The sequence below is a fragment of the Lygodium microphyllum genome, chromosome 29 (genome assembly GCF_053477565.2).
Source record: "Lygodium microphyllum isolate KBCC chromosome 29, Lygodium_microphyllum_v1.1.10, whole genome shotgun sequence".
NCBI lineage: Eukaryota > Viridiplantae > Streptophyta > Polypodiopsida > Schizaeales > Lygodiaceae > Lygodium > Lygodium microphyllum.
Genome location: NC_141163.1, coordinates 69,996,846 through 70,011,874, shown reverse-complemented (window position 1 = coordinate 70,011,874; position 15,029 = coordinate 69,996,846). Strand labels below are relative to the sequence as shown.

Genomic DNA, 15,029 nt, shown 5'->3' with positions numbered 1-15,029 from the left:
TACCCCCCAAGGGCACCTTGTCTTAGATGCATATGAGCCAATCAGCAGGGTGAATCTTCAGGTTGTCAGCATGGATTATGTGTAGCCCCTGTGTGCATTGCAACTTTGGGCAAGGCCATAAATCTCATGTTGATTGTTGATGGTTTTTCTTGATATATTTGGAGTTTCTTTTGAAGGCATCTCAGCATTTCTCTGATTAGAGTATGGTGGAGAGATAGAGAGACAATCTACTCACAGGGTCAGGACAATGAGAGCAGATTAGATGGATGAGTTTATGTCCATGTCTCGGGAGTGAGTTTCATACTTGAAAAGGATAGAAGTCTCTGTCAACTTTCCATGCAAGGAAGAACCATCTAAGGCCATTATGCCCTTGAGAATGTGCCCCAATGGATAGAGGAGAACCATTTGAGGCTATAGCTAGTGCCTCATGGCAAAATACTCGCGGGGTAGGAGAAGCAACTGTCCTCTATTGCCCATGATAGGATGTGTAGAAATAAAGTGGCATAAGAGCACAAAGCGTGGGTTGTCATCCATTGAAATTCCTCAACATGGCAATTGTTGAATTTGACTAAATATCTAGAATGTGTTTCCAGCCCTAGTGGTTATTTAGTGAGTGTCAATGATAGTTTTGGAATCTAAAATTTTAGGGTATTCTTCTAACAACGAGCCTAATCATAAATTGGGTGAACCAATAGAGTTTCTCTATTAGAAGATCTAGGAAGATTGGTGTGAAATATGTTGTGAATACTCCAATGTAAAGGTAGGTTACGTTTAAATAAGTCTAAATGCATTATCATCTTCTTAGTGATTTTGAAAGGTCTATGTTTATATATATAAATACATAGATATATCTATGCATGATTAGAAGCATATGTAAGATAATGATGTTTCAAGCTTACTAACCTAACATTCAACAATGTAAGAAATAATCTTATAGTTTTTAAATGCAATTAAGAATATATATTCATTAGTGATCAACTATAAATGAGGTGTTACAATGTATTACTATAGCTTTAAAGATAAAGAAAATGGTGTCTAATCATGACTAAAAAGATAAAATATGCTAAAAATGATGGTATGAAACCAATCTAAAGTAATTCCTAACATGCATTATATGATATATATAATGTTGAGTAATCTAACTAAGCTTTAGAATTTATGGTTGCCCTAGATCTAATTTTAAAGAAATATATTTAAAGATATGATATATATTGGAAGCTAAAGCTATATTAGTAAGTTATTTTTGACAACCAATTAGTTAAAATAGATTCTATAGTTATAACTTTTTCGATCAATAAAGACAATAAATATACTTAATATTGTATGATTTATTAAGCTTGATTTAATTCATTGTATTAGATTCATTAGTTGGTAACTAGTCACATACTATATACACACTCAAAGAAAAAGAAAAAAAACTAGGGGTATGGTTAGCTAAGTTTGAATTGAGGTAAAAGGTATATTATGAATATATATATATATATATATATAGCAAATAAAATGTGGCTGATTATATTACTCAAAAGAAATTGATTACAATGGAGTGCTCATGCTCAACAGACTAGCTGGAGCTGATGCAGAAACACAAATACATCATGTATACAAGCCTCTCAAGGCGGTCTGGGGGGGATGGGGGACAAGAAGCCATGGAGGGGGGGTGTATCGCCATTTGGGGTTAGCTGCCTGCATCATGAAAAACAGATCCTGGCCGCCCCAGGTATGCATGAAATGACAACGGAGCTCCTGACGAGCCTTGGACTCACCCTGCACCTGATCCCAACGGCCGCGGAGGGAGTGAATGATGGAGGTCCAAAGCTCTGCTAAGGTCGCCTGTTCTGAAAGTCTCTCTCCACTGAAAGTCTCTTGACACTGTGCCTTCCAGATATGCTATCCAGTAAGACTCCCCATGATCTCCCATACCTCAGAGCGGTTTGCTGTGGGCTCTAGTACCTGGTGGATGGGTAGAACCTCCAAACCAACCACTGCGCACGACCTTGTCTCAATGATGAATATCGTGTCCTGCATCCCAACCTCATACAGCAGGTGATGGCCCTGGTTGACCACCTGGCAGCAAAAAGCTCCCCATGAGATACATCCAAGGCTAGGTGTTGTACGGCAAAGGATGTTGCATGCTCCTCTCCACACGAGATGCGCCTCCTCATATGACCAAAGGCAGTGCTTTGGGTTTCCAAAGGCTGCTATGGGCAACGCTTACAACCTCCCTCCTGCATTTGGGCAAGCCAACTTCCCACCGCTAAGCCTCCATGTGCCACCATCCATAAGAAATACGATACCCTCCTCGGCCTCCAGCTATCCCATAGGCGGCACCAGAAGGTCCGTCGGAACGGCTCCGTGATGTTGTGCTCCGCCTAGTGCCTGCTATGTGACGGTGCCCAATCCATATCCTCCTGTATCAGTACATGTCTGCCAATCCTGGCAGTGTACTCCAGGAACCTCGGTGGCTTCTTGGCGACTGCAGTGGTCGGCCATAGCCACTCTCCTGGATCCCACTTCAGCTCATCAAGTGGTTTACTCTCCCAGATCCAAAGGCGCCACTCCTTTAGTTCCTTCTAGAAAACATATGGGTCCAGTCGCCATGTCTTCCCCTGAAGGCCCACCACCCGAATTCTCCTCCACGAAAGGGCAGCTATCCCCTCATCCTGCTGCCCTCTGTCAAAGGCCTGATGCCCCCCCCTCCTGAACGGTGAAGAAAGTCCCTTGCGGGGTGCCGCCCACTCTACCTACTATCTGTAGGGGGATGCTTGCTGGTGAAAACTTGGTGGCCTATACCTACCCAGGCACTATCGGCACTCTTATGGGGGGAGCAAGCCACTCCGGAGGTATAGCTGCGTCTATCTCCCTTCGCCTCAACTCCACTTCTCTTTGGCAGCTTGATTCTTGCTGCAACACCTCCTCGTCCGCCGTCCTGTACACCTCCCGCCGTTGTCCTGATGGTACGAGCCGGGCCGGCCTTCCAACCAGCCCACTGGATGTGGGGGTGCTGGCCAATCTATGTCCCTTCACGATCTTTGACGTGGGGGTTCCAGATCACTGTCTAACGGTCTACCTTCTCCTGGCAGCGTGGGGGGCTTTGGATTAGGGCCTTACGGAGGCCGTGCCACATGCGGAGTAAGCTGCGTAGGAAAGGTGATCTGGGCTGACGTGAAGATCCATCTTAGGGACAGCCTCCACTCACTGCCAAGTCTCGGTCTATAATCCTGAAGACCCTTCTGCAATAGGACCTTCCAGGTCTGCCCTCCTGATGTGAGGCCTTGGACAACTAGCTTTCCCAAGAGGGCCATACTCTGAAACTCTGGATCTATGATCCCAAGCCGTCCCTTTGACCGATGCTGTGTGATGGTTACCCATGCCACCTTGGTCCGGGAATCCTTGGAGCCGTCTATTGACTCGGACCAAAGGAAATTCCGCACTAGGCGGCGAAGCTACACTACGTAGGATGAGGAGAAGCACCGACACAAGGCAATGTATGAAGCCGTCGCTAGAAGGACCTGGTTAACCATCAGCGCTCGGCCGGCTAGTGAGAGGCGAGCCGTGCTTCAGTAGGTCAGCTTCCTCCGAATAGAATCGAGGACAGGAAGAAACTGCTGGGTAGGAGATGTTGAGTCCCACCTGGAACCCTAGGTACCGGACGGTCTGCTCTCTGCTCACCCATCTAAATCCTAGGTGGACGCCCCACTCCGTGTTAGAGTCTAGGTCTGTGAGGAAACCAACCGACATTTGCCAGTTGATTTTCGCTCCCGCTGCAAACAAGAACACCTCAAGAGCCAGTCTCACTCTCTCCAGCATCAACTCATCGTCCTCTATGTAGAGTGTTGTATCATTTGCATACTCTGAGTCTAGCAACTTAGTCTCCTCTCTCACGGGAAGTTGGAGGCCACCTAATCCACTCACACGGGACCTGAGGAAGTGAGACATCGTCTCTATAAAGAGTAGGAACAGGTACGAGGCCAGGGGGCAGCCATGCCGGACCGATCTCTCCAGCCGAAACTCCTCCCCTCGCCTACCACCTATGAGAACCCTGCTGGTGGCCGATTTGTAAAGTGTGACAACCCTGCGAATCCATGCCTGGGGGAAACCCAACCTCACCATGGTGTCCTCTAGGAAATCCGAATCCATTGTCATAAGCTTTCTCGAAATTCAAGAGTAGTACGACTAGTCTCTACCCACTGTGCTAAGCCTACTCTGTCGCCTCAAAGAAGGTGAATACATTGTCTAGGATACTCCTATCCTGGACAAAGCGTGTCTGTGTGTCATGGATGATGTCTAGCAACACGGGGTGTAGTCGCCTACCAATCATCTTTGCCAATGCCTTATAGGCCACTGACAATAAGGTGATCGGTCTCCACTCGGAAAGCTCCAATTGGTCTCCCCCTTTGGGGAGAAGACTGATAAGGCCTGCCGAAAGGCTCCCTAGCATCTGTCCTGAAGTGAAAATCTCCTGGAAGGCCATTAGTAGGGGGTCCTTCACCACTTCCCAGTAGGTAGTAAAGAATGCCTTAGAGAGGCCATCCTCTCCTGGGCATTTCTGCCCATCATGTGTATGGAAAGCCTCCTCTAGTTCCTTCTCTGTGAAGGGGGCTAGAAGGGAGCATCCAATCTCCTCTATGACAAGGGACGGGATGTGATCCCAGACCTGTTGCCTACATCGCTGTCCTCTAGATGAGGCTGTCTCCTGTTGGAAAAGGCGTCTGTAGTAATCAATGGCAATCTCCATCACCTCGTCTAGGCTAGAACGAGTCCTCCCATACTGATCTCGAAGACTGTGTATCTGCTCTCGTGAGGTGCGAGGCTGGTGCACCTGGAAAAACTCCCTACACATCATGTCCCTCTTCCGCTCCCAAAAGCTGTTGAGGTGCGGAAATAAAACTCAAAGCGCCTGTCCTCTAGGCCAGCAATGGTTGTTCGCGCTTGCACCTCCTGTGCGTGGAGGGTGGGATCCCTTGGTGCCTCCTGTATTAATCTCTGGGTGGCTGCAAGGTCCCGCCGGAGCGCTCTCTCCTCCTCCCAGCTCTGCTCCCTAGCCTGTATGGCTGCCTCTTGGCAGATTCTGCTCGACTCGGCTAGGACCTCTGCAACCTCCTCTGCGATGTGGTCCCTCTTGCCCCACTCCCTAGTCTAGAGTTGATCTATCTGTCTCGTCACCTGCTCTCTCCTATAGATCGAGTCAGGGATCCTACAGGATCGAATGTCTAGGGCAGATGTTGGGGAATCTAGTGTCAGGAGAATCAGGCAATGATCGGACGACGTGGTGCCCCCTATCAACTGTCCAATTTGTCCTCCACAAGAGCCTCCCCACTTTCCCACATAAAACCTGTCCAACCGCTCCAGCAGGACTCCACCTAGCCGCATGTATCCCCAAGAGAAGTCCAGGGACCTCTCCCTCCTGTGGAAGGCATGGTCTCTCCAGGCATCACGTGCACTTACTGCCAATAGAGATACCTCCCATGCCTCCTGTGCCTCCTCGGCCATGCCCTGATAGTTTTTACCTCTGCCTTGCTGGTCCTCTAAAGCCTCCAAGTTGTTGAAGTCTCTTCCAACGATCTCGGAGTTCATCTCTGGGAATCCATCCGTGATCTCCACCCAGAACCTGTTGCGTAATCTCCGTAGGGGCATAGACATTGAGGATTCCAAGGCACGAGTTCCCAATATCCAATCTAATCCATAGAACCCTCCCTGCCACTATCGTCCCGTGGTCTCGTACACAGGTGGTGAGACTCATGCCAATAGAGGTGCATACGTCTCCACTCTTGCCGTGGGCACCTATGGCGTGCTCCCAGTAAGTGTGCAAGCTGCCCGAGAGTACCTTCCCTACCTGTTGGGCATAGGAGGGAGTGAGCTTGTGCTCCTGTAAAGTAAAATGTCTATCCGTCTGGCAAGGGTAGGTTGCAGCTCTTGCCGAACTATCAACTTCCTGGAACCACGTGCCCCACTGTAGTGGAGACTTCACATTCCAGGATGCAAGGTGTAAGCTCATGGGGAAACCTGCGACTAACCGAACAGACATCTGTTCGGTGTGGAGGCGGCTGATGAGGATGAGAAACTAAGGGGCATGCAAGTACGCTTTGCTGCAGGTCTGGACGGCGAACTCTAGTTCCCCATCGGGGCCCTCAGCCAGGACCATAGGGTTGATAGATGCTCCAGGTGGTACTATCAATACATCTATAAGCCATACTGAGACTTGTGACTCCATACACTGGTAGAAACGGGCCGTGTGTGCCAAGGGCCACTCAATCACATCCCTCGGAGCCCTCCATTGTGGAGGGGCTCAAAAGATAATGCTCAAGTGTGGGACCTCGGCCCCAGCCCACGAGTTAATGTCCATCATGCAACCAGGCCACTGCTGTGGAATCAGTGCTAGTCCTTCTCCCATCCATTGGGAGATGTGGTCCGCCACCTGACTCTTCAACTCCTCCTCTGCTTGTGTCGTCGTCCAATCCCCTGAGTGAGGACTGAAAGAAAAAGGAGTAGTTTGGTCCATCCGGTGGTGCTAGTAGATGGACCTTGCCCCTCCTTGACTTGCGAACCACGAAGATCCCCACCTCTAGAGGTAGTGGGAACACTCCGCGCTCCGCAACTCTCAAGTAGAACCATGGGCCACTGCGGAAGAACTCCTGCGGCAACAATTGTGCTTGTCTTGGAAAGGTGTGACGGGTAGCAGGGGTAGATGAGTTGGTGGCTGTGTGGGAGGGGGAAGACTGTTTGTGCGAGGAGAATATAGGCATGTGTGGGTCATCACCTCCTATGGGAGGAGCGGAAGCGGGACTGGGGGGGATCACCTGACACGGGTGCGGATCAAGGGGGGTGCTCGACAGGGGAGATGGTGGGGGGGAAGAGGATCGAGGGATGGTCGAAGGTATGTGGCGGGTGTGGGGGAGGGGCTGGTGGCCCTGGAAGGGGGGGATTGTGGGCCAGGGTCAGTGGGGGGGACCTGGGAGGTGGGGGAGGGTGGGTGTAGGGGTTGTGGGATCTCAAGTGGGGTAGTCTGTGGCACGGGTGGTGGCTGTGGGGGACTTCGGTCCTGTCGGGTAGGACGGGCAGGGGGGGCTGTGGAGTGATTTGCCGAGGGGGCGTCGCTCGCCCTCCTGTACCCTGCTATCGAGGCTGCGACTGCGGCTTTGGCTGCGGCCCCCCCCTGTTGTCTCCCTCTCTGTCGTCTCTGGACCTGTGTAAAGCCGTCAGTGTCCACCTGTGGGCCTCTCGACGGAGCTGCCTTGGCTCCGAAACGTGTTCAATCTATTGCCTGGTGTCCAAAGTCGTGGCAGCGCTGGCACTGCCCTGGTTGCCCAATCACAATGACCTATTGCTTAAAGGAGTGACCTCCTGCCTCAATCTCCAAGAATCTAGGTATACTCTTTGTGTCTCTCACGGCCACTCGTACCTTCGGGACTCTTACAACTGTCACTGCATCTGCGAAGGAAGCAGGAAGAACTGTGCCGAAGAGCTGTCCAAAGTCCTCCACTAACTGGCGGTACTCTACCGCTAGTTCGGGGAAAAGTAGAGTGACTGGGTATTTACGAAATCTGTTGTGGAGCGCGAATGTCTCCATCGTAAAGCCCACTATACCAAGGAACCATGTTGATGACACCTTTCGTGGAAGCATAGGGCAAGCTCTCCACTAACTCATGAGCTGCATCCGTAGAGGTGAGTCGAACCATGAAAATCCCTTGGCCCATGAGGACTGCCTCCATGATCTGCGCTGTGCCAATGCGCAGCGTGGAGTGGAGCCAATCCGGCAGCTGAGCCCTCAATGGGGAGTGTCCAACGACCTGACCGAAGAATGCTGTTTCTTTCAACTCCAGCTCTGTGGCACGGACGGCTGAGAGATGTTCCTCAGAGAGGATGATGCGCAAGGTGTTTAACTGGGGGGGCACTCGCAAAATGCGCCGGCGTCTCACCAGAGGTTTCCATTGCGCGTCCTTGCCGAGAACCTACCTAACACGCTGCTGCGCTACGGGGGGCGGGGGGGGGGGAACTGTCGCTGCGATGGCGGGAGCTGTCGGCGGCCCAAAGAACGCAATGGTGGCCAACAAGCAAGAGAGATGGGGGACGTGTTGTGTTAGCAGGGGGGTTCGACGGGTTGCAATGGCAGGGGCGGGAGCAATGGCGTGTCGGTCGGGAGTCGTGTTATTATGAATATATATAACTTCTGTATGGTGTAGAATTAGACAAAGATTATAACTAAAGAGTTGTAAGTATGTGCCAACTATGGATTGTTGCTAGGGCATTGTGGAGTGTTCTATTAAAGGACAGCTAATTCTGGCATAAGTGCATTTAATTTGGAGCGTGAAGATGATCAAATCGTAATATGTAGATTACTAAAGTAAAATTTGAGTCTATGGGCATCTTGGGGGTTAAAATATCTCAAGAATCACTAACAAGTGGAAAAATATACATCAAATGAAATTTCCAGATCTCATAATGATCTACAAAACATACTCAATTAAGTTGCTCTAAATACAAGTAACAATAACCAAATTAGTACTTAAAAATGACGAGAGCATATTTTTGCACAAAATTACAGAATCGGACTAAGATGCTAACTTTGACTACAACTAACTTCAAAACTATGCATATTTGACCCAAACTATTTGGAGTACAAGTTGTAGAACTTTGTATATGCTAAACCTTTGATTTTTATAGTATATTCAAGTTTTGAATGGAATGAAAGTTACTTTGTTAGAAAGCCAGGTGTCTATACTGAGTCTATATTGATTTAAACTTGAAAATTTGACTTTGCGGCAATTGTTGGGAGACGTACATTAGAAACAAATAACTTTCTAAGTGTGTAGAATCAATTTAAGATGACAACTAGAGAGTTATAGATATTGAAAAGTTCTATAAATCATTTCGTAATGATGGATTGCTAATTTTAAAGATAAGATTATTTAAACAGAGCCCAAATATAAATTTTTTCTACTATTGTGAAATATGGATTTAGTGTCACCTTAGGACTGAAATAACTCACTAACAAAATTTGCAGTAAGTGTGTCAAATAAGAGTTTAAGATCTTATCAAAGGCTAAAACTTTTGTGTTTATACAATCCTTAAGTTATAGTACTTGGAAAGCAGCTCTATAGGAAGACTCTAGACTTAACTATAGAGAGCAACATTGTGACTTTGAGTTGTGGATCGTTGTTGATTTTGTTCTTCCTTGCATGAATAGCCACTCAGAAGGTTTTGAGAGTGGCCAAAATATAGGCTCTGTTTTAAGCCTTGAGGAGGCTGATGCATTCAGGTTGCATCAAGAAGAGAAAAAACTACTTGGAATTTGATGCATACTTAAGTTAGTAAAGCTTAAAGGTAAGCATTGCCCAAAGCCTTAGAGGCTCAAAGGGTAGCCCTCTGCTGTCCAGATTAAGCCTTTATGGCTTTTAATATAAGCTTGGTTGCTAGAGCATTAGAAAGGCTTGGTTTGGTTGATAAAGACAAAGGGGCTTATAAGACTCCCCCTTTGGAGATGAACAACAATGCTAATCATAAAGGCTTGTTTTATTTAAACTAATTAAGACAATTAAATCTGAGGCTTTGAATCCTTTACTTTGAGTGATTGTTTGCCTTGTTTGATTTTCTACGTTTGTTGTATCGAGCTCTAGGTTGCTAGAGACATCTACAAAAATTGGATTTGAGGACTTTGGTGTTTTGCAACAAAGACTCTATCCTGGTTGAGTTTTTCAGATTTTGAGATGGTTGCTTTTTTAGGTAGAGTGGCAAGGGGGAGGTCGCTTATTTGTACCATATTTGAGAATGCCCCTTGCCAATCTAAGAGGGTGGAATCATCATCTGACAGGGGGCTGGTTGGTTGAGTAGGCATGGCAACTTCCACAATAGGTACCATAATAGAAGAGGAGTTTGACCCCTTCTCTAATTGTAGTGGTGTTAGCCCATTCGCATGCTTCACGTCCGTGCCCCAATCTTGACATTCCATAGCTATGTGCAACCACGGACGACCAATGAGCAATGGGTAGGATCCTTCCATGGCAAGAATATCTACTAAGAGGAAGGGCATAATGAATCGAACATCTTGTACATGTACCAGAACCCCTTCAACCAATTTCATTGGTTACACTTCCCAGATATCTACTATGTGAATGGAAAAAGAAGCGGGTATAGTGTGTGGTCTTAGGCATTATGTTGGCTCCTGGGCTGCCATCCACTATAGCTCTCTTAATTGTATACTCGTTAATCTCTATTGAGGTTCATGGGCTACGAGAGTTAGTGATGAGAAGAATATCCAACACCAAGTGACAATTAACACTAGTAGGTATGGGGGTTTTAGTATGGAGAGCTGTGGTGGATTTTGGGCCATTGACCTGATCTAGAATGGTCATTTATGACAGCCATTTGCATTGAAGATTGAAGAAGATCAGCCTATATATCAGTTTACTTCAACCTTATACCAATACAAGAAGATAAAGAAACACTGCAAGGGGCAGTAATTGTTGGGGCCAATTGGGTATTGGCTGTCCAAGATTAAGTGGTAAAGTGTGCATTTTCAGATTTGTGTATTTAATTCTTGCTGTAATTTGAGTCAAGTCAGGTTATCACCACCGTTTCCAAGAAGGAAGGCTGGTTTCATGCAGCATCCATCTCTATGTGTCCTTTGGTAGGTCTAGAAAAACAGACCACTCCCCTGTTACAGCAGCAATCAGCAGAGGGAAATTTCCCTCACAAAAGGGTGGTTTCTTTGCCATGTGGTGTGCCTGGACTCGAATCTTGAACGGTTAAGTTGCTGCCATGACTTCATCTTTAACAATGGCTGGGTGATGGCTAAAAGAAACTAGTCTCCAAGACCCTGCCAAAATTCTTAGCAATGAATAAAATGCAAAGCAAGAGATTCTACTCAAGAGGGCCTCCATTGGTAAACTTTGCTTCAAACAGAATGCCCTCCCTAATAGATGATCTAAGACCCTAGATTCTAATAGGCTGGTCAGCATGGCTCTAGAAGACTAGTTTTGAAACTAAGCTTTTGAAAGGAATAATGAAAATGTGTGGAACAACTCTGAACAGCCTTGCTTGGCACAAACGAAGCAGCTAGTCAAGAACGAGCTTCAATCGATGAACATGAAAGAATGAGAGCCTCACCTAATGATATCACTAGAAGATAATCTAGCTGAGAGCCCTTACTGAACGTAAGAGAGAGAATAGTGTAGAATTTTATTTTAGGAGTGATGATGAGTATAATTATTTCAAGAGTGAGGATGGCTGCTAAGCAACTCATCTGATGAAATGGGGCTTTGGGCAGCTTTGACTAGCAAAAAGATGGTAGATTTAGCACCTTGCTGGATCAAGCAGCCTCTTATGCTCAATACATTCAAATAATATTCTAAATCCCTTGTTTAAGCCTTTTAACTTTCTATTCATGCTCTCCAGCTTTGGAAACATATTAGCTTTAAATCAAAATTGAGCTTTGTTATTACTTGCAAAAGCAAGGTCCAAATGATATTGGATTCAAGAAGAAAAGACATATCTAGGATCTTGAGACTAAAGTGCTCCTATAAAGATTTTACTCTAAAAATCTGAAGATACTGAATTCTCTTTTGGGACAGCCGAATGTTGGCTATTCACTTTGATTGTGGCATTTGCATGAGTCAGATGTAAAGACTACCTTTCTGAATGGTGATCTACATGAGGTCTATGCTAGTTGACCTCCTAGCTTTGTACAAAAAGGGTTAAGAGGGCAAGGTGTGCCGGTTACATTAAGCCCTTGTGTGGTTTGAAACAAGCACCTAGGGCATGTACAAGAAAACACATGGTCACTCGATTGCTCTTGGTTTCAGTAACTCACACATGGAGATCACATTATATGTCCATAGGAATGGAGATGTGTTGATCCTCATTTTTCATGTGGACCATATTCTATTGAGTAGGTCCCATGAGCTGCATATTGCAGCCTGAATTACAGCATTCATTCGATGCTATAGATCTTGGCCATTTGCACTACTATCTTGGCATACAGTTCCCTGCAAGGGGGGCATTGTTTTGAGACAATCTTAAGTTCATCCGACAGCTCCTTGAGCATTTTTAGATACAAGACTTATCTCTAGTCCACTTGAGAGACAGGCCACATGTTTATACTACCTATCTCTATCAGCAGCAGGCAGTTGGTTGTCTTTTGTACTTGTGCAATACATTTGGTGGCAGACTTCATGCACAACCTTGGCACTAAGCATTGGCAAGTTAAATGTGTCTTTTCATGTCTCAAAGGCACTCAGTCATTGGGCCTGAGCAAGGCTCCATGCGGGGGAGATTGACTTGGTTTACATCCTTGCATAGGACAAGTTGGCAGATGTATTCACAAAGGCTCTTTTGAGAGACAAGTCTGAAGCCTTCTGCAAAGCTTTAGGCTTGCTACCATTTGGGGATTGATATCACATTTCTTGTATGCATCCATATCATTCACTCCAACAGGCTTGTTACACTTACCATGTTCCTCCGTTGTTCTAATGTGAATGCTCCCCTATCCACATGCACTTTTTACCTTCTAGCTAGAGAAGGGTTCTCTCTTGTGTGAAAACCCACTTATTTTTATCATTGTGCCATTAGTGGATATGATCTTCTAGCTAGAGAAGGGTTCATTGTCCATGGGACTCAGGGGGCGGGGAGGTGCGTGTGAATGCAGCTGAGCATTGATCCAACATGTACAAGTAGTAAACTTGTGTTTAAAGAACCTTACAGTGGCAAATCTTACTTGCAAAACTTGGGTGTGAGAAAGCTTTGGATGCCTCATATAAGGCCATAAAACTTCCCTACACATGGTAGCTCCATACAAGAGCTGAAACTTTCTGGTGTGCACAGTATTAATGGGAAGAACCCAAATAGCACTGATGGTTCCCTGATACAGCTGGACTGCAGGTGATCCAATTGAGGTTTGATCCACCCCGCCATAGAAGCACAACTGAGAAGGCATGCTGTTGCATAGGCTACCTAAAATGCATACAGTTGCGGACCACAAGACAGCCAAGGTGCTGGCCAGTCTGTTGGAGAGCATAGTGGCCCTGCAAGCCCACCACCCCAACGTGGGCTTCACCCACCTCCTGCTGGTCTGCCACCCCACCTCCTTGGCCATCTTATGTGATGTCAATATATGATGGCAATTTTCACCTATGTTTAAAGCGTCCAGCATTGCAATGGCTGGACACTTCATCATCCTGATAAAAACCTGATGTCAGAGCACATCCTTCCTCTGTTCAGAGAAACCGAATCCTGGCATGCATCACAGGAGCATCACTGCAAGATACTGAGCCAAAACTTGTTCACATAGTCTTTAGGCATCGTAATCTTTGACTTATCTGCTTGCCGTAGCTGAGTGGAATTCTTAACTTCACGAAAAGCCTGTGGCGTTCTTGAAACTTGAATTCTTGAAGACTTGTCTCTAGGAGTGGACGCAGAAGTCTTCAGTTTTGGTGAAGGGCTGAAAACCCGACTTGACAGATGCTGTTTGTTTGCCATTACATGGTGCCACGAGACTGAAAATTTTGAAGATCTTCGGACCCTTATGGCAGGGTGAGGTTCTCTGTTCCACTTGGAAACTCTGCTCGTCGAACTGATTGCTATTTTCTGCCAAGACGTACTCTGACCCGAACTTGCCCTGTCTTATACCTGTATCTGGCGCGCGCCCCCGCGCCCCCCCCCCCCCCCCCCCAGCGCTGGCGAATTCCAGAGACTGGAACACCTCCTACGGTACAACTGCAATGTTACATCCTAAGAATCGGAATAGTGCGAGGATTTAAGAGCGTCCTAAAAACAGTTTATGCTTCAATAAAGGCTCTATGGGGAGTATATTTCGCCTGTGCGTTCTAAAGAGCTAGAGGGTGAAAGGCTAAAATTGAAGCAGTCTTTGACATGGCAATCATGGGAGGTCGAGGAAAGGTTGAAGAAACACAACTTATGCGTTACAGTAACACCTGTAAAAACCTGTTCAAGCTGTGGAGGTTCCTTGGTAGAAATGGTAACGAGCACTAGGAGCACATATATGCGCGTGGATGATCGTCTCCTGAAAGCATGAGGCTACATGCAGGTTAACTGCTAGGTAAAATGGTTGTCCTCCCACAAAATGTGTATGCACATGCTGAGAGAGAGAGAGAGGATTCGCAATCTGCCAAAAGTGTTTGGCTGGGAGCGCCTCTTACAGCTCATGTTTTGATATAAATATTACCAAAAAACAGGAGTTAACGGTACTAATCCTGATAATGCACAATCCCAACCTTGAAGTGCACCATACATTAAGGCAATGCTAACAAAATTAGGTCATCAAAGCTACATGACTTCCATATGTGCTATTTGAACAAATAACATATGTATCTATCTAAATAATACATTCAATACCGTTTTTGTACATCAAAGTGCTGTGTTCCTATGCTGAATATCTGGTGGGCTTTTGTTGGAACTTGTGTGTTGTAAATAGGGAGGGGGCAGATGTGCGGGGATACTTTGCTTGGTCTTACTTGGACAACTTTGAATGGGCCTTTGGATACACTAGCCGCTTTGGCATAGTGTTTGTGGACTTCGAAGATGGACTGAAACGCTATCCCAAAGACTCAGCAGTGTGGTTCCAACAATTTTTGAAGGATGGTGTAAATCATTCATTAGATGCGTCTATTTGAGATATGCTAAACCTTGTACTCGGATAGTCCACAAAGGTTTGAGAGAGAGAGAGAGGGAGGGAGAGCTCGTACTTTAAGTTGCACATTCTTGTTTAAATTTAATTGTTCATTTGCAAAAGGGAAGACCAAATTGGTTTGTTTTTTTGGGTGTTTGAATTCTCCTTAGTTGCAATTGTAGTTTTAGTGAAATGAGATGCATTTTAAAGTTCTTATTGAATGAAGGTAAAGAATATTCAATGTCATCATCATTTCCACCTCAAAAATATTGGAATAAATGAATTATAGTCTTTAAAATTTAAATATTAACATTTCACAATAGGATAAAAGCTATAAATATGATGCTAGAAGCAAGTGATGGAGGGATTTAGTAATGAAGAGAAGCTTTCACTTCATTTTGCAAACCCA

The 15,029-nt window shown here is 46.0% G+C and overlaps 1 protein-coding gene across 2 annotated transcripts in view; it reads left to right on the top strand.

Moving 5' to 3' along the window:
- LOC148010763 (beta-glucosidase 4-like) overlaps positions 1–14,763 on the top strand; it is an 88,742-nt gene extending 73,979 nt beyond the window's left edge. For both annotated transcript variants that reach the window (XM_087672239.1, XM_087672240.1), the window contains exon 15: positions 14,426–14,763. In XM_087672239.1, the coding sequence (XP_087528365.1) occupies positions 14,426–14,624 (199 nt within the window). In that variant the 3' untranslated portion in view covers positions 14,625–14,763. The remainder of the gene's footprint in view (positions 1–14,425) is intronic.
- The last annotated feature ends 266 nt before the right edge of the window (positions 14,764–15,029 follow it).